This window comes from Cornus florida, unplaced genomic scaffold (genome assembly GCF_030987335.1).
Source record: "Cornus florida cultivar Cherokee Brave unplaced genomic scaffold, ASM3098733v1 CherokeeBrave_3.0.0_Hap2_Chr05, whole genome shotgun sequence".
In the NCBI taxonomy this organism is placed as follows: Eukaryota; Viridiplantae; Streptophyta; class Magnoliopsida; order Cornales; family Cornaceae; genus Cornus; species Cornus florida.
In genome coordinates this window covers 95,505,201-95,524,682 of record NW_026775575.1, presented here as the reverse complement: position 1 = coordinate 95,524,682, position 19,482 = coordinate 95,505,201, and the positions used below count along the sequence as shown (strand labels likewise).

General features: G+C 35.2%; 1 protein-coding gene, 1 non-coding gene and 1 pseudogene across 2 annotated transcripts in view; all 3 read left to right on the top strand.

Moving 5' to 3' along the window:
• LOC132309772 (G-type lectin S-receptor-like serine/threonine-protein kinase At4g27290) overlaps window positions 1-19,482 on the top strand; it is an 81,674-nt gene that overhangs the window by 56,270 nt on the left and 5,922 nt on the right. The window contains exon 5 of the mRNA XM_059808053.1: window positions 5,054-5,070. Coding sequence (XP_059664036.1) covers window positions 5,054-5,070 — 17 coding nt within the window. The remainder of the gene's footprint in view (window positions 1-5,053; window positions 5,071-19,482) is intronic.
• Window positions 7,279-7,377, top strand: LOC132310738 (small nucleolar RNA R71; annotated as a pseudogene).
• Window positions 11,096-11,201, top strand: LOC132310714 (small nucleolar RNA R71). The gene has a single exon (XR_009482687.1). It is a non-coding gene; the product is annotated as a small nucleolar RNA R71 (small nucleolar RNA).

Below are 19,482 nucleotides of genomic sequence, written 5' to 3'. Positions count from 1 at the left end.
ATGGTGCTCGATCCTTGAGGTTAGGCACGAGGTCCCTAGGAGCTTGGTTTTCCATTAAATCAACTTTTCAAATTTGGACGCCTTATGCTCGAGCTTGAGGGTCAAGGCTCGAGCACTCTAAGGCTGGGCTCGAGCACCCTTTGTTAAGGCTCGAGCTTGAAGGTGCAAGGCTCGAGCTTTAATGCCTTATTGATTTTTCTAGATCTTGAATTCTTCCAAACTTCACCATTTGAGCCCTCGGTTTGCTCTGAATGACCGGCAATGACTCTGTAAGCTTCGATATCAGTCTTTTCATCATAAAATCCTGGTTTTAACCGCTTCTCTTGGAAAATACCTATAAACACACATTAAACATAAATTAGTCTAACAATAGATAGAAGTATCACTTTAGGCCTTAACATACGCATATTTAGGTGCTCGAATATGCAATATTCAGCACTCATCATACCTGCAAACTTGCATATTGCTAGTCCCTTAGCAATACAGAACTAAAAAGTCACTTTAGTAGAAATCACAATTACATTTAGCCTATGCAACAAGCCTTTAAACCCCTAGGTTACCCCTAGCGGACGAGGTATAGTCTCGTGAGGGTTTCCAGTGAAAATACCCACAAACTTCTCAAATCAGTGCCTTAAGTGCACAATAAGCTCATTCAAGCCTGTTTTCAAATCATATTATCCCTACATTTCATTAATCAGTCAAATATAGCAAGTACAGCTAATCATGTAATAAAAAAACTTTCAACTTCCAATTTTAATTTAGTAACCATGGTCCCTACATATCAGTTTAATCATTCATTCAACAATCTCAATCTCCAATACACTTTTTAGAAATGAACTTACAATTAAACGTGTGGATTACTGTCCATACTTACATTTATTCCTTCTTATCCTTTAATTTACAGGCAAACTTTTCAAATTCCAACTCCCAAGGCATTTATTATTTTTTTTTCAAGGTATGCATGTTTTTTTAAAAAGGATACTGTGCAATGTTCAGATCTATTAAGCTTTCTAAATCAATCATGTAACGAACTTTCAGCCAATGACTCCCAGACTAGACGATCTTAGGGCATTAAATGATAAAGCACCCATCCGGACCTAATTGTTCAAGTAATCTAGGCAACCTAAACCCCTTACGTAACAAGCTTTCAGCTAATGACTCCCAGACCAGATGGTCTTAGGGCATTAGGTGTCAGAACACACCACTAAGGACTTAATTGCTCAAGCAATCTAGGTACAGACCTGAACTTAATCATTTTCTACTTCTTTTCTTTACCTTTTTTTTTTTTAGGTACTACCTGAGTATGACTCACCCATTTGCTATCTGATATGGGGTAGATGATTCCCGCATCTAGCAACTTCACAACTTCCTTCAAAACCACCTCCTTCATATTAGGATTCAATTTTCTTTGGAGTTCCCAAGATGTTTGAGAATCCTCCTCCAAATGAATCTGATGCATGCAAATCGTGGGGCTAATTCCTTTTAAATCAGCCACACTCTACCCAATAACCTCTTTATTTTGCTTAAGAACTTTTAAGAGACTAATTTCTTATGAACTTATAAGAGTGGAAGCAATTATTACCGGGAGGGTGTCATTTAAACCCAATAAAGTATACTTTAGCTTGTCCGGAAGTGGCTTAAGCTCACGCTGGGGTCGAGACTCTAAGGAAGGAATAGGCAGAGTACTAAAGTAGAGGAAGAGGCTCAAGTCTAGATTTCCATGGAGGGAAATCTATGATAGGAGTGGAGTTGAGCAAATAATTTACTTCAGCTATGGAAGATTCGATATCGAAGTCTTCATAATTGAAGTGATTCAGACAAGCTTCTAAAGGATCCTTGGATAAAATAGTTGGGACTAATTCCTCAACTAACCTATCAATAGCGTCAAGGAAGAAGCATTCACTATCATTGTGAGGATGATGAATATCATTAAAGATGTTTAGCTTGACTTTCATATTTCCAAAAGATAAATCCATGGCTCCAATCCTGCAGTTAATGCAAGTATTTGTTGTAGCTAGAAAAGGACGCCTAAGAATGACTGGAATATACTTTTTAGAATCATGGACCGATTTTGTATTAAGAACTAAGAAATTAACGGGAAAGAAGAACTTGTCCACTTTTATGAGTACATCTTTAACAATACCTCATGGTTGTCTGACAAAACTGTCAGCAAGCTGTAGAACAACCGACATAGGTTTTAACTCTCCCAGACCTAACTTTTCATACACCAAGTATGGAATAAGATTAACACTTACTCCAGGATCAAGAAGTGCTTGCTCTATCACATTGTTTTTAATAATGCAAGAAATTATAGGAGCACCAGGATCTTTAACCTTTAGAGGAGTGTTGTACTTTAGAATATCATTGACTTGCTTGGTGAGACAAATTTTCTTAGAAATTTGGCTTTTAGATTTTCTTTTGAGAGTGTACAAGTCCTTTAAAAATTTGGAGTATGCGGGAATTTGTTTTACAGCATCTAGCAAAGGAAGATTTATTTTGACTTGTTTAAAGACCTCCATCATATCTTGAATTTTCTCCCATTGTTTACTAAAGTTGGAGGGTTCCTTGAGACGTTCAGAATAAGACGCTCTTGGCTTATAAGCTGTCTCATTAGGAGCAGATGAAGATGTGACTCCACCTTCAACTCCCGTGGTGGATTGTGGAATAGAACTTGAGGAAATATCATTGGGATGTTGATTATGGATGATAGAAACAATGGGAACCCTAAATCTTTCTCTTTCTTTCTGTTTTCAATTTGATTATCAACCACTCCACCACTCCTCATTGTAGTAATAGCCTGAACTTGCTCATGATGAATACTTGAGAAATTGGTTTTATCAATCATGTACGTCTGCCCTTTTGGGTTGGCTACTGGCTAACTAGACAGCTTTTCATCCTCTTTTCGAGATAGAGAACTCGCTATTTGCCCAACTTGTGCCTCTAGCTTTGCTATGGCTAGTGAATGAGAAATTAGAAGTTGGGTATTAGCTTTAAGATCAACAAGAGTATTGAGTACTTGATATTCAAAAGTAGAATTTTGAAGTGGAAGATTAGGAGTTTGAGTGGGTTGATTCCTAAACTGAGGTAGACAATAGATACCAGATTGATTGAAAGAGTTATTTTATGACATAGAACTAGATGAATTTTGATACTTGGTGGTGGTCTTGTCGTCACTACACTATAAGCTTAGGAGTGTGTATTAAGGCGAGGGCCAAGTTTTACATTTATATAAACCACTACTACCTTCACTAAAAATATAGTTAGGGTGAGTAGGGATCGTCCCAAGGGATTGGAGTCGAATTTGGTTGTGGAATCACTATTAGGGTTAATAGGTCGAGTGATCAAACAAATGGTTGGTTGGTTGATTAAACTAGAGAGCAAATTAAACTAAATAATTGAATGCAATAAAGAGTAAGTAAGAGAGAGAGAACTTCGGGTTTAGAGGTCACCACCAAACAATGCTTTTCTACACCCTTAACTAGTGATTAATGAGGGAAATGTGTGTTGCAATATTGATGTGTGTGTTTGTTTGGTTAATTCAATTAGCAAGGGTGACCAATTAAGCATACATTGTCTAATCAACATGTGAAAAGCACAATATATCTAGCAATTAAGTATATACTATCTAATTAGCATGTGAAAAGCACAATATATCTAGCAAGTCATTAATCCTTTCATTAAGCTCACAAGCCAAATATACCACAAGGTTAGAGACATATGCTACTTACATTCAAAAGTATGGAACATCAAACAAAAAGCATGGATTGTCCTCCCATCTAACAACTATGCTACCACTACACTACAATTAAGTTAATGACATGAAATTAAACTAATTAAGCTAAGGGAGAGGCACAATCCATCAAGAAATGAGCATGAACCATCTAGAAAATTACAAGAGCATTCCTTTAAGCACAATGTTTTGACAATCTCTAGATCTATGGCATTAATACACATAGACATGCATCAATAACACAAGAAATAGAGACAAACACATGAACATCTATTCTAGCATACATAGACATATGGATAGAATGAAATGATCAATTGGAAGCATTAAACCACATAAATCATTGAATAAACAAGATATATATATATAAAACTGCCAAAACATGTATTACAACACTAATCCCCCAATAATACACAAAATCAAGATGTAGAAAGCATGTTTGGGGCTAACTCTAGCCCTAAGAGGATGTCTAGCCACTCATGGTAGTGCTTCTCTAACCTTCAAGGGCTAACTCCATGGTAGAGATTTGCTTCTTGGTTGATGAAGAGTCTCCAATGGTGTCTCTAGCCTCCTCCTCCTCTAAGCTTGCTCTCCAAGAGTTCTTACAAGGTATCAGATGCTATGATGTGATATGTTGTAAAAAGTAATCCTTATCCTTATATAGGTATGTCAAAATAACACACAAAATGAGCTGGGGTCGTGCACAAAATATTTCCCAATGATTGGATAAAGGATAACTTTTTGTGAGCTGGAAATTTAACTTTTTCACACTGGAGGAAGTTCGATTGATTGAACCTTGGATTTCGATCAATCGAACATGGCTGAGATCTATCAAACTGAAGTTGGATCAATCCTCAATGGCGGCACTTTTTGGATAAAAACAAATCTGAGATATTTTGAAGATATTTTTAGGAAAAGGCCAAAAGTGGTTGCTAGGGTGGTACAACAAGATAAGATCAATCATTTGGATAAGGACAAGGTAGTTCGATTGATCAAAGAATGATGTTGGATGCAGATTGAAGAATGATGTTGGATGCAGGTGGATGCAGGTCGAAAATTTTTCTAAGTGTTGGATGCAGATGGAAGTTCGATCGATCGAACTCTCATTTAAGATCGATCGAACTTATGCAAAATGCTCAATCACAACATAAAAATTCATGCAATCCTAATCACAGTTCCTAGCAATGCATATGAACCAAAAACAAGTATTTAGACTTTGCAAGAAATGAAATTTAAGATAGAAATGAGGGAGGAATAGGGTTTTGACACCCTACGAAATATCGTGCTTGTCTTTAACGTCTTTAGCAAGACATTGGGCTCTTTTAGCCCAGATCAAAGATCTTGTAATGCATCCCCTCCTTGTTGGGGTGATAGATGCTTTGAACTCCACCCAACAAATAGTTCTTTGAAGAACTTGTTATATTAAGTTCAAAAGAAATTTTTGATCCCTTGTCAGTGCAATCACAACCTTTGGGCTTCCATGCCCTTTCAAGGCAAGAATTTTAAACAAGACTTTGAGAATGCAAAGTTGAAGATTATCCTTTTGAAGTTTTGGTCTAACACAAAAGCTCACTTCCTTAACATTGAAGATCATGACATTTATCTACAACATTGTCTTCTCCTTCATATTTGTCAAATGAATTGGGTATGGGATTGAAGATATTCAACTTTACCTTCAAGTGGCCAAATGAGATCTTCATTATCCCCGTCCTATAATTGATGTTGGCATTAGCGGTTGCCAAAAAAGGACGGCCAAGGATAACGGGAATTTTACTTTTAGGATTGGCGACCGGTTCCGTGTCAATGAAAACGAAATCAATGAGGAAGAAAAACTTGTCAATCTTAATCAATACATCCTCAATGATACCCCTAGGCTTAATGGATAGGTCGGCAAGTTGTAAAACTACCAATATCAGTTTCAATTCACCTAGGCCCAATTTGACATAAACCGAGTATGGAAGAAGGTTAACACTTGCTCCTAAGTCAAGAAGCGCCCGATTAATGATATGATCACCAATGATGCATGAAGTAGTAGGTGAATCGACGTCCTTAAACTTTGGTAAAGTGTTATGTTGCAAAATTGAGCTTACTTGCTCGGTTAAAACCACTTTTCTTAGTGCTTGGCTCTTGTTCTTCTCCTTTTGGGTGCACAAGTCTTTCAAGAATTTGGCATAAGCCGAAATTTACTTGATTGCATCCAAAAGTGGAAGATTGACTTTCACTTGCCTAAACATTTCCATGATTTCATTGGTTTTTGCCTTTTGCTTGTCTTTTGAAATAGATCTTTTTAAGGCATCCAGAATTGGAACTTTTGGCTCAAACACTTTTTCAGTACTTCCTTTTGAAAAGTCCTCAACACAAGAATTTTTAAATCACTTTGTTTCAAATCATTTTTCAACAGAATCTGTTCAAACTCATTTTTCGGCAAATCTTTCTTCAAATCATTTTCAAAATCACTCTTCAAATCACATTTTGAAGTTTTCTCATTCACAAGATCATGTATATGCAATGAAGGAGGAATGGGATGTAAAACGGGACGGGTGACAACTTGAGGTTGTACCGGTTCACTCTCTTCATTCGACATTTCAACTTGATTGTCCACAATCCTACCACTCCGCAAGGTAGTCATCGCATTAACATGCTCAATGGTGTGGCCTTCCGATAAGGAATGGGTTTCCACAACACATTGTTGCTTAGGTGGGGCATTTATAGGCATTTTTCCCTTCTCTCTTGTATTAAGAGTGCTTGCTATTTGCCCTACTTGGGTTTCTAGCTTCGCAATAGATTGAGAGTGGGAATGAAGCAATTGTGTGTTAGCCTCTAAAGTGCCCAAAGCATTCAATACTTTTTTTTTCAAAGGCGGGACTTCTAACATTTCCTTGGGAATAAGATTGGTTGGGAAAATGAGAGTTATCAAATTGATTCCCTTGTGATTGATAAGGTTTATAACCTTAGGATCCTTGGTTTTGAAGTGGAGGTGGAACGTACTTCCCTTGAAAACCGCCTTGGGAAGGGTTTGAGCCCTCTCCTTGGTTTTTTCAAGAGAAATTCGGATGATTTCTCCAACTTGGATTATAATGAGTACCATAAGGATTGTTCCCTTGGTTCACAAAAGCTGCATTGACTTGTTCATTAGGTTCATTTTGCACTTGTCCGTGAGGACAATAAGAAGTAGAATGAAGAACACTAGAACAAGTCATACATGTTTCATTTGATGCACGATAAGAATGGTTAGGGAAGGAAGATACTTGGTTTGTCGAGTTTTGGTTAATAAAAAATTGATCAAACCTTTGAGATAAAGACTTCATTTCGGTGGCTATTTCATTTGAATGGTTTACTTGATGTAAGCCAACACTTTTCCTACCTTGTGAATTTCTACCCTTCTTGGATGATAATGTTCTATGTAAAAAATTTCACTCATGCTCTCATAAAGACGCCACACGTCATCCTCATGCCTATCAATGTATGAGCCACCCATGGAAGCATCAACCATGCCTTTGTAATTGTCCGATAAGCTCTCAAAGAAATATTGAACTAATTGCCATTTGGGCATATCATGATGTGGACACTTTCTAAGCAATTCATTTAAGCGTTCCCATGCCTCATGAAACGTTTCCCCATCCCCATGTGAAAATTCTTGAATTGAGGTTCTCATGGCATTGGTCTTAGAAATCGGATAGTACTTCTTCAAGAACTCTTGTTGCATTTCTACCCAAAAAGTGATTGAAAAAGGCCTAAGATTGTTAAACCAATACTTTGCCTTGTCTTTTAAGGTGAATGGAAAAAGTTTGAGTCTTAAGACCTCTTCCAGCATGTTCGTATATTTTACGGTGGAACATACTTCTAGAAACTCATCCAAATGCTTGTAAGGTTCTTCACTTGGAAGTCCATGATAGTTAGGAAGCATTTGAATGGTTTGTGGCTTAATTTCATAGTGATGTGCTCTAAATGGTGGAAATTGAATGCATGTGGGTGCATTGTATTCATTAGGCACATAGTGATCTCTTAAAGCAAGTGGAGGATTAGCAATTTGAGGTGCAACATGGGCACCTTGATTTTGATTTCCTTGAATGATGGGAGGTTGTGGAGCATACATTGGCCTTGGCATTCCAAATGGAACTTGGCCTTGTTGTTGTTATGGTTGGTGGATGAATGGCCTAGGCATGTCTAATGGTGCTTGCATGTTCTCATGATGCACATTTGGATGAAGGATACCTTGTTGGTCTATATGACCAAGGTCCTCTGCATGCTCTTCATTATGGCCTTCCATTGATGTAATGGTTTGGGTAGAACTAGAACTTCCTCTTCCCCTAGGATTTCTAACTACGGATTCAAGATGCAAATGAAGAGGGACAAGAGTTGGTCTAAGTGATCTACGACCATGCATGCACAATGTAAAAACACATAAACACAATGAATGAACAAACACTTCGACTTCACAACAATTTCAATGAATCTTCCTCCACAAACACTTAACCCATACTCCTATGCTTCAACAACAATGATGTAAAGAACAATTAAGAATGCCTCCACGCGGGCTCACGATTTATCTAAGAATTTAAAAACAAGCTTCCACACGGGCCGACGATTTAACTAAGAGATTGAGTAAAGAAAGTCTCACAAAGGTCCTATAGCACTTCAACTCCAACTTTATAGCTTAGCTTAGCAATTTTGTAAAGTTTTAGCATTTTTCCTTGCTTGCTTATCTCCTTTGCTTGAATGCTCCTTTGCTTACTTCCTAGCTCAATGCTCCTTGTCAAAGATAAACAAACACAATAAGTAATTAAAAGAAAAATAAAAACTAAGTAAAGACACGATCAAAAGAGTACTAATTCCTAATTGATTCCATAAATACGACGTTGCCTAATCCCCGGCAACGGCGCCAAAAACTTGGTGGTGGTCTTGTCGTCACTACACCACAAGCTTAGAAGTGTGCATTAAGACGAAGGCTAAGTTTTACATTTATAAAAGCCACTACTACCTTCACTAAAAATATAGTTAGGCTGAGTAGGGATTGTCTCAAGGGATTAGAGTCGAATTTGGTTGTGGAATCGCTATTAGGATTAGTAGGTCGAGTGATCAAACAAATGGTTGGTTGGTTGATTAAACTAGAGAGCAAATTACACTAAATAATTGAATGCAATAAAGAGTAAGTAAGAGAGAGAGAACTTGGGGTTTAGAGGTCATCACCAAATAATGCTTTTTTACACCCTTAACTAGTGACTAATGAGGGAAATGTGTGTTGCAATATTGATGTGTGTGTTTGTCTGGTTGATTCAATTAGCAAGGGTGACCAATTAAGCATACATTGTCTAATCAACATGTGAAAAGCACAATATATCTAGCAATTAAGTATATATTGTCTAATTAGCATCTGAAAAGCACAATATATCTAGCAAGTCATTAATCTTTTCATTAAGCTCACAAGCCAAATACACCACAAGGTTAGAGACATATGCTACTTGCATTCAAAAGTATGGAACATCAAACAACAAGCATGGATTATCCTCCCATCTAACAACTATGCTACCACTACACTACAATTAAGCTAATGACATGAAATTAAACTAATTAAGCTAAGCGAGAGGCACAATCCATCAATAAATAAGCATGAATCATCTAGAAAATTACAAGAGTATTCCTTTAAGCATAATGTTTTGACAATCTTTAGATCTATGACATTAATCGACATAGACATGCACCAATAACATAAGAAATAGAGACAAATACATGAGTATTTATTCTAGCATACATAAACATATGGATAGAATGAAATGATCAATTGGAAGCATTAAACCAAATAAATCATTGAATAAACAAGATCTATATATATAAAAGTGCCAAAACATGTATTACAACACTAATCCCTCAATAATACACTAAATTAAGATGTAGAAAGCATGCTTGGGGCTAACTCTAGCCCCAAGAGGATGTCTAGCCACTCATGGTAGTGCTTTTCCAACCCTCAAGGGCTAACTCTATGGTGGAGATTTGCTCCTTGGTTGATGAAGAGTCTCCAATGGTGTCTCTAGCCTCCTCCTCCTCTAAGCTTGCTCTCCAAGAGTTCTTACAAGGTATCAAATGATATGATGTGATATGTTGTAAAAAGTAATCCTTATCCTTATATAGGTAGGTTAAAATGACACACAAAATGAGTTGGGGTCATGCACAAAATATTCCCCAATGATTGGATAAAGGATAACTTTTTTGTGAGCTGGAAATTTAACTTTTTCGCACGAGAGGAAGTTCTATTGATCGAACCTTGGATTTGGATCGATCGAACATGGATGAGATTTATCGAACTGAAGTTGGATCGATCCTCAATGGCGGCACTTTTTGGATAAAAACAAATTTGAGATATTTTGAAGATATTTTTGGGAAAAGGATAAAAGTGGTTGGTAGGGTGGTATAACAAGATAAGATCAATCATTTGGATAAGGATAAGGTAGTTCAATCGATCGAAGAATGATGTTGGATCGATCGAACTTTTGAGATCTCTGAAAATGTCATCATGGCTCTGATCCATCTTGAAGTGCTGAGATCGATCATGTTAGATCGATCGAACTTTGATCTGAGATCGATCGAAGATGTTGATTTCCACCTTTTTCTTCCTTTTACTTCCACTTGGCTCCTTTCTTTGATTCATCCCAGAATTGCTTCATTTCTGCTCTTATTTGGCTGAGTTAGCTTATTTTTGGGATAAGTGCCTAAAAATGGAAATAATATGAAATTAATCTAAAATGGTAAAGTAAGATAGATAAAGGTACTAGAATGCCTAGCCTTAGGGGATTTAAATACGCACTTTTCAGCGCTCATCAATACTGTCCCTTTGATTGAGGAACAGTGGTTCCTTGGCTTTGATTATGCCATGATAGATTTGGATGATCTCTCCAGCCATAATTATATATAGAAGAATATGGATTATAAGCTGGTCTAAAGAATGCAGCATTCACTTGCTCCTGTGGGATCTTAAATGATTGTCCCATCATAGGGCAAGTGTCATCAAAATGGGAAGGATTAGCACAGATGGAACAAACTTCCTTTGGCAAGACAGCTTGTGGACTAGCAATAAGAGCAAAGCCAGATGATAGAATTTGATCAAACCTATGGTTCAAGGCTTCTATTTGAGCGGCTAACTCACTAGATTTGTCTACCTCAAAGAGTTTTTCAACTTTATGCGTTCCAAGTGAAGACCTAAACCTAGAGGAAGACGCATATTGCGTTAAATTTTCACTCAGGGCCTCAAACAGTTCTCAAGTGTTATCTAGACTCTTACGCAGAAAAGCTCCATTACTAGATGCATCAACATTGTTTTTATAAGAATCGGAGAGACTATTATAAAAAATCTGTATTAAGTGTCATTGAGAAATATCATGGTGTGGACACTTTCTTAGAAGATCATTATATCTTTCCCATGCATCATGGAACTATTCTCCCAGGATTTGGGAAAACACCATGATTTCTCTTCTCATTTGACGGGTTTTACCCACTGTATAATACTTTTTCAAGAACTCATGTTGCAACATATCCCATGTAGATATGGAATTTGGTGGAAGGGAATGCAACCAAGTTCTTGCTTTGTCCTTGAGAGAGAATTGGAAAGGTCGTATCCTGAGTGAATCATTGGAAAGGGTGGTCAACTTGGTAGTTGAATACAATTCCAAAAATACATCCAAGTGCATAAAAAGATCCTCTATTACAAACCTATGGAAGGTAGGAAGCATTTGGATCATAGTAGGCTTGATCTCAAAATGGGTTGCATTAACATCCGAAAATACAAAGCACGAAGGAGAAGTGTATGTGGTAGAAATAAAATGGTCCCTTAATTGTGGTTGTGGAGGGACAGGTGGAACCCATCCTCCATTACCATTGCCATTACCTGGTGTATCATGATTATCAGCCATTTTATCAGAAGAACTACCTATTGTATTAAAATGTTTTTTATGTTTTCTTAACTGACTAAGAGTTCTCTCTATTTCAGGATCATGCACTAAAGGTTTTGACAGAGAATGATGAGTTAACATGCATTAATTCCACTACTCCTAAAAAGTAACAAAAAATAAAATTTTCAAGTAAAGGAAAACATCAAAAACTCACAGAAGGTTTAATAAACCAAAGCTTTTTATCCCCATTGCTAATTTCCTGTACCTGAAAAGAAAAAGAATTAAAGTGAGATATCAGAAAGTACGAAGACTGGTAAACCAAAAATAAACTAATTTAAAACTAAACTAAATAACAAATCTCCCCGGCAACGGCGCCACAAATTGTTGTCTATAAATTTTACCACTCGCAATAGAACGAATCCTTATAGGATAGCATTATAGAGAGGGTGTCGAACCCGCAGGGAGATGAGAATTTTTGTTTCGTTCTTAATTAAGTCCTATTGGTTCACAGGTAACTGATTGAAATGTCTGATTGGTTGTCACGATTAAAAACTAAAATTAAACTAAAATTAAGCTAAAGTGATCAGAGAGAGAGATCTTAGGGCTTTGACTTCACCACAATCGTCGTACTATAGTTAACTATTCCAACTCTGGGGATTTAACAAATTATGTTTTAAATGAATTGAACTCAATAACATTCGTTCAATTCGGGTTTTAAAGAAAGATGTTTTACAAAATTCAGTTAACTATAACCTACCTGTGGTTAACATGGACTATCCACCTACCTACTCTAACTATTTTAACTACTTTGTAAACAATCCATCTTTCATAAGCATAGACTATAAAAACATTCTTTTATAAAAACTTTAGAATACCATTATATGACCTCTTTTCTTATGTCCGGCTGGGCTCCGCCAGATACCGTCCAATAAGAATAGGTTGAGAACAGAAAACAAATAGTTATATCTAAGACAAGGTAATAACAATTTGTAATCTATTTAAAACACTAAATCCAATTGAGTTATCTCAATTGCTCGTAGTTTTATAATCAAAACATAATATATATTAAAATAATCCCAGAGTTAAGAACAATCAAACCATAATACTAGATTGGGTTACATCAGTGCTCTAAGAGAGGAATTAGCTACTCATGAGGATGCTGGATATCATCTGTGTTGGAGTCGTCTCCATCATCACGGACGGCACTTCTCTTCTCAGGATCTTTACCTTTTAAGGTTGAGGAAACCCTAAAAGCCACCACCATGGTATCAGCCTTCTAAAATAACATGAGAAAAAGGGTTCTTTTATAGAAAAAAATAAAGGCTTGGTGGGTTTTTAGGTCTTCTAGCCCATCTGGAATGAAATACAACTTGTAAAGAGAATAATCCCGTAACTTAAATCTGGCATGTCATGGAAGGCTCGAGCTTTAGAAACAAAGGCTCAAGCTTTAAGGTTTGGGCTTAAGCTTTGGGAATAAGGCTCAAGCTTCTTTGGATTGGTATTTGAGCTTCAATAAATGGTGCTCGATCTTCACTTTGACATTTAGCCAAATTTCTTCAACTATTTTCCGAAGCGACTTTTTCTTCAACACTTAGAATATTCTCAGGCTTAATCTCTTTTAACATTGCTCGATCCAAGCTTCAGAGGCTCGAGCACTAGGTACCAAGCTCGAGCTGTAGGTACTCAAGGTTCGAGCTTTGGGTAATGGTGCTCGATCTTTGAGGTTAGGCACGAGGTCCCTGTTTCAATTAAATCAACTCTTCAAATTTTGATGCCTTATGCTCAAGCTTGAGGGTCAAGGCTCGAGCACCCTAAGGTTGGGCTTGAGCACCCTTTGTTAAGGCTCGAGCTTTAATGCCTTGTTGATTTTTTTCCCTTTAACTTGTAGAGCTCGAGCCTCAAGACTTAGGCTCAAACCTTGGATCTTGAATTCTTCCAAACATCACCATTTGAGCTTTCGGCTTGCTCTGAATGACCGGTAACAACTCTATAAGCTTCGATATCGGTCTTTTCATCATAAAATTCTGGTTTCAACCACTTCTCTGGGAAAATACCTATAAACACACATTAAACATAAATTAATCTTGCAATAGATAGAAGTATTACTTTTGGCCTTAACATACACATAAATAGAGGCTCGAATATACAATATTCAGCGATCATCAATTACCCTGTACACATATGGTTCATTCAATAAGAAATCTTCTGGTATTCTTTTGTAGATTAACTTGCCTTCTATAGGTATCACCCTACTAAAAAGTTTTACAAGATCCCAGATTTTATTAGAATACATATATTCTAACTCTAATTTCATAGCAACTTACCAAAACGATCTGTATCCATATCGATTCACGTTTTCGTGTAGCTTACTGGGTCCAACTCATGTTTAACAGGGATGTCCATAAAGGTCTCACCTAAAAACATGATTATATTAGATTGAATGATAATCCTCCCACTGCATCAATGTACCGATGCAGGAATTTGTGTACTAGATGATGCCAACGCATCAATAAGGAATTCATATATAATTCTTAATCTCTATAATAAGTGTGTTCATATGTGGTACATCTGGTACGCATACCATATTCTCTAACATTATGCTACTAGGTATGTGATTTATAATATGATCCTCCTATAGATAAACAGTGAGTGTAAACAACCAACTTTTATCATTGAGATCATAAAATAATCCATCATAGTGCCTTTAGAGTAGCCATCAAATCAAGCATGCCTATGATTTGCTTCCAACTAACTTGTTAATATCATATGTGCATGTAATTCAAACTAAAATTTAGTAAAAAACAAAGCTCAAAAGGTATCCTTGAGACTAAGATGGAATGCAGTTCATAATGTACATCGATATCATCAAGGCTAAACTCTAAAATGAAAGAGATAATGTAGCATAACTGATCATAGATTTAACCATGTTAAGCAGGTTTCTGTTATTCTTATTTGACACCTTAATTCACTGAGCGTCAATTGCGGAAAACTAGTACACAACACCCTCATTGACAATATAGTCTTTATACTATCCCAAGAAATACTCATATCCACGATCAAATCATAATGTTTTGATAAGTTTACCTATTTTATGCTCCACTTCAGTCTTAACACTCTCGAAATGTACCAAAAGTTTAAGACTTATGTCGCATCATGTAAATGTACCTAAAACGTGATTAATCTTTCTTGGATATTCATAAGACCACACATGTCAGTGTGTACCAACTCCAATTGTGCTTTATGTCTATTTCATTTAGCTGATTAAAGCACTTAGGGTTATCTATCCTTTAAAATAGGATCCATAAGTTGATTTAGGCTCCCCAGCCTCACTAGATTATAAACCTTCTTTTACCAATCTTTGAATCTCATTTTGACTAATTATAACCCAATAATATAAACTAAAAATACAATAAGTCAGAAGTAACAAATATTCTCATAACATTCAATCTAGAAGATATAACATTAGTTTCTACATCATGCAAATATTAAGAGTTGGTGGTTGTAGTATATTAACCATCTTTCAATGCACTAGAAGCAATCGCATATCTATTTAATTTTATAAAAGCAGTTTTACCAAAAGTAACAACACAGTTTTTATAAACCAAAAGTGATACAAGAATGAGATTGTGTCTAACATCTATGCATAAAGATAGTTATCTAATACTAATATCCCCATATTCTCTAATTTCAGATGTAATACTCCCACTGACTTAGCTATAACCTTGGCATCAGGTCAAAAGACAAATATATATCCATATCATCAAGACTTCTGGATTCCTGAAATCATTGCAATGGATTGCAAATATATTTAGTGGCTCCAGAATCTATCCATTAAGAATTAATAGATACAACCACATAACATGGCTTAATGATTAAATATACATTTTCCTATACCACGTCGTTGCTTAGACATTTCGTCTTTGAGTGTCTTAGTTGGTCGCAAAAGAAACAGTTTCTTTCGCCCTCAACATAAACTTCGTTATTGCCTTTAACCTTTTGGATCCCCTTGTTTTGTGCTAGCCTAGTTCTATTATTATCCTTCTTCTTTTCCTTTGCCCTTCCACTCAGGCCTAGAAGAAGATGGTATAGACAATGTTAGATTGATAAGAACACCCATACTTTCAATTATCCCTTCATATATTACCAACTCTATAAGAATATCAGTGAGTGTGAACTCAAAATGGTTCTTTATTTAGGTCGCTCTAAAAGAGTTGAATGAGTCTAGTAACAAGGCAATAATCATGTCAACTTAAAGCTTACCACCCAAGTCAGCCCCATTGTCTCCAGTTAATTTTTAAATAATAAACAATCATTTTCAAAATACGATCTTTTACTGGAGTTCCTTAGGCTATCTTGATGGTATTCAAGTCTGATATAGTACTTACACATACACTCTATCTAATCTCACCAAAACATCTCATTGATATTTAACATGATGCTTAAAACAAATAAAATAATATAAATGTTAGCTTTGGAGCGTATTCCAGATGAACTCTAGAATGTTGCACCGAGCCATATCATTTGTCTTATTTCATTTATTAAAAGTATTAATGTTCTCTTAGGTATCTTAAAGTAAAAGGATCAGGTATAGGTGTAGTAAATACATTTTGTACCCTTACGCTGTGAATAAAATATCTAAGTTCCTTTTTCCAGTCCGTATAAATGAGGTCCAGTTACATTGAATATGATTGCAAGTGTATTAAATGGATTAAACATAATTAATCTGAATACAAATGCATTTATGCAATAAGTAAGGTGAACTATTTAATCATATCATGCATATTTAAAATTAAATTTCTCAACCACATAGTATAATAAATTTCAATATAATAAGAGTTCATTATATTATTGGTGAACAATCCCTTTTAATTAATATGGGTCCCTCAACTTTGTAGCATAATAAATCACACAATCAATACGTTAATAACTTATCCTGATGGAGGAGTTCATTATTATTATCGTTGAGCTTTATTTGCTATTAGGTGAGCATTTCCATTAAAATATTTATGCATCTGTTAACCATTGCGCATGAAAAATCGAATAACCAATACGCCAATAACTTATTTGCTTGGCGAAGTTCATTATTACTATTGGCAGGCAAATTCCATCATTTCCATATCTTTTAAGACAATGCCTTATCTATCTATGAAATGATTTCCGATTATATTTAGCCTTTCTAAAATTACCTAGTGTAGACCACTCCGTTGGGGAGCTAAAACTATTGATTTTAAATTGAGTGTATAACGTTATTAATACTCTAACGAAAAATAAAACATTAAATATCTTGTCATTATAATCTAGACTCTTTAAATTATGCATGAGGCCTTATTTTTAAAGATCTAATTACAATGAACATTTAATATTTTTATTTTCATGAAACAACCATTCTTATAATTTTTAGACTCTTCAAATCATGCATGGAGCCTTATTTTTATAGATCTAATTACAATGGTTATAATAACGAAGGCCATGGGGTAATGTATAAAAATTTCTACTCCCACTCAATTTTTAATCATTCATAATTAGGGTTTTTCATTTATTCACATACATAATATGATGCATGCAAAACACCTTGATTTTAATCCAATTAAATTTAGAAAATATTTGGACTTTAAATGATTCACTAATATTTAATTTGAGGCACACCCTTTAAAAAATAAAATAATTTTTCAAAAATAAGTTTTCATTTTCCCTTAAGTGCCCTCTAATTAATTAGTAATCAAATCCAATTAATTTTCATAATTTAATTAATATAAATCATGTCATTTAAATAAATATCATGGATCCAATGCATGAATAATAATAATGAACAATTATGTATTCCATGCATTTCATACGTCATATAAATAAATAAATGAAATGACCAATGAATTTAGCTTTTAACATTAAATCCTAAATAATTACTAAGTGCTATAATTATTGCACCCCATTAAACTCCCACTATCTTTAAATAATGGAGAATAATTTTAAAATCCATTTTAGGGCAACAATTCACTCTTTAATGAGCGAAAATAGCATAAAATAATCCTAAAAACAAGCCCAGAGGTCCACCTTTAGGTCCTGTGCACCAGAAGAAGACAAAATCTGGTCATATGCAGTCATGCACCGCCACGCACCCTACGTGCCTATACAAGGTGGCAACACTTGGAACGTGCTGCCACGCACCTGATGTGCTGGCTTTTGCTGGCTCATATTCCTCACATGCTTTGTGGTTGGGTGCGCTCCATGCGCAACATGGACTCAGCTGAACCTGATCGCTTATCCATCTGATTTTGATCTAGGGGCTGCCAGTGCAACTGCATGTGGACCGCGTCGCCCTGGATCATTCAGTCATTTCTCCGGCGCCACCCTTGTTGCCGGTGCTCTCTGGCCGCCAGAAAAGCGCTGGAAATTCCAAAAAATAGAAGAAAAATTCCAGAAATATTAAATTAGGCCCAAAAAATTCCAGAAATTTTTTGAAAAAATTATAAAAAATTCCAGAAAATTCGTGAAGCCTAATTTAATCCTCTTGGACCTTCTTAAAGCTTCATAGTATCCTTTAATGAAGATTTCATGGCTGTAAATAAATTTTACAATTTGAAATATAATAGAAAAAATAAAATTACATCATTAAACTTTCAAATGGCTAAATCAAAGCCTTAATTATATTTATCCAAAGATAAAATTACATTCAATTAATCTATAAGCTTCATCCATGGCCCAAGCATATATTATTATCATCCAATCACAAATATACAAACATCATTATCATATATTAATATATATATATGCATATATAAATTTGGATCCATGAATGATGATTTTCTTCAATAAAAAAAATAGATTCTATACATGAATCAAATCTAGCTCTGATACCACTGTTTGGGGAAACAGAAGTTTTAAAACTTTATGAGGGATTTTTAAATAAAAATCTTGATTTATGTGTAGAGACAAGTTTTATGCATAAAAACATGATGATTCATTCAATTAGAGATAGAAAACTTACATCAAGGTTTGAGTAAACCTTAGATCTCTCATTTAAAGTGAATAGTCTAACTTATTATAGATCCCTTTACTAGATGCCTCTTCCATGGATCTCCATCTTGTTGGTAATGATCTTCCCTTTAGGAATTACCCATAAGCTTCCATGAATGATCATGGAGAGCTAAGCTTGTGGGAGCCTCTATCAGATGAGAACACTAACCCTAAAATTCTAGAGAGAGAAAAACTTTCCTTGCCTTCTAAAAATTGTTGCACAAGGCGTAACCAAAAATATACGTGGACCCCATGTATATATAGACAAAATAAAAATAATAATTAAAGATAATATATTTTTCTCAATATCTAAAATTAACGTGATATCTCAAATCTAATGGGCCTCCAATACTAAATTGAGCTATGAATGAGAATCTTTTGGGCTTATTATGTCATTGGCTACAATGAATTAATAATTGGCCCTGTCCATGGATCCAATTCAATTAATTCATAAATTAATTTCTAATCACTAAAAATTGAACTCCAATTAAATAATAAATAACTTTTAAGTCAATGTTGCACTTTGACTCCTCTACACGTAATTAGTTATCGGATAAATAAAGCAATCAATTCGACTACTTAATTAATATATTTATTTTGGTACATTTGATTATTTCCGCCTTTATCACAATAAAACATTTATTTGAAAAATATAATAATTTAAATAAATAAATATATAGAAATTCATTTTGTCTAAAGACCTTCGAATTTAATTTGTGATAAAACATAATCAGTACAAAATAAATACAAGTAGCAATGACGCAAATATTAAAATATAACCTTCTAACTATTAATTACATAATTATCCAAAGTGTTAGTCTATGTATTGTGAAGAATCCGTCGAACAAATCAAAGTAA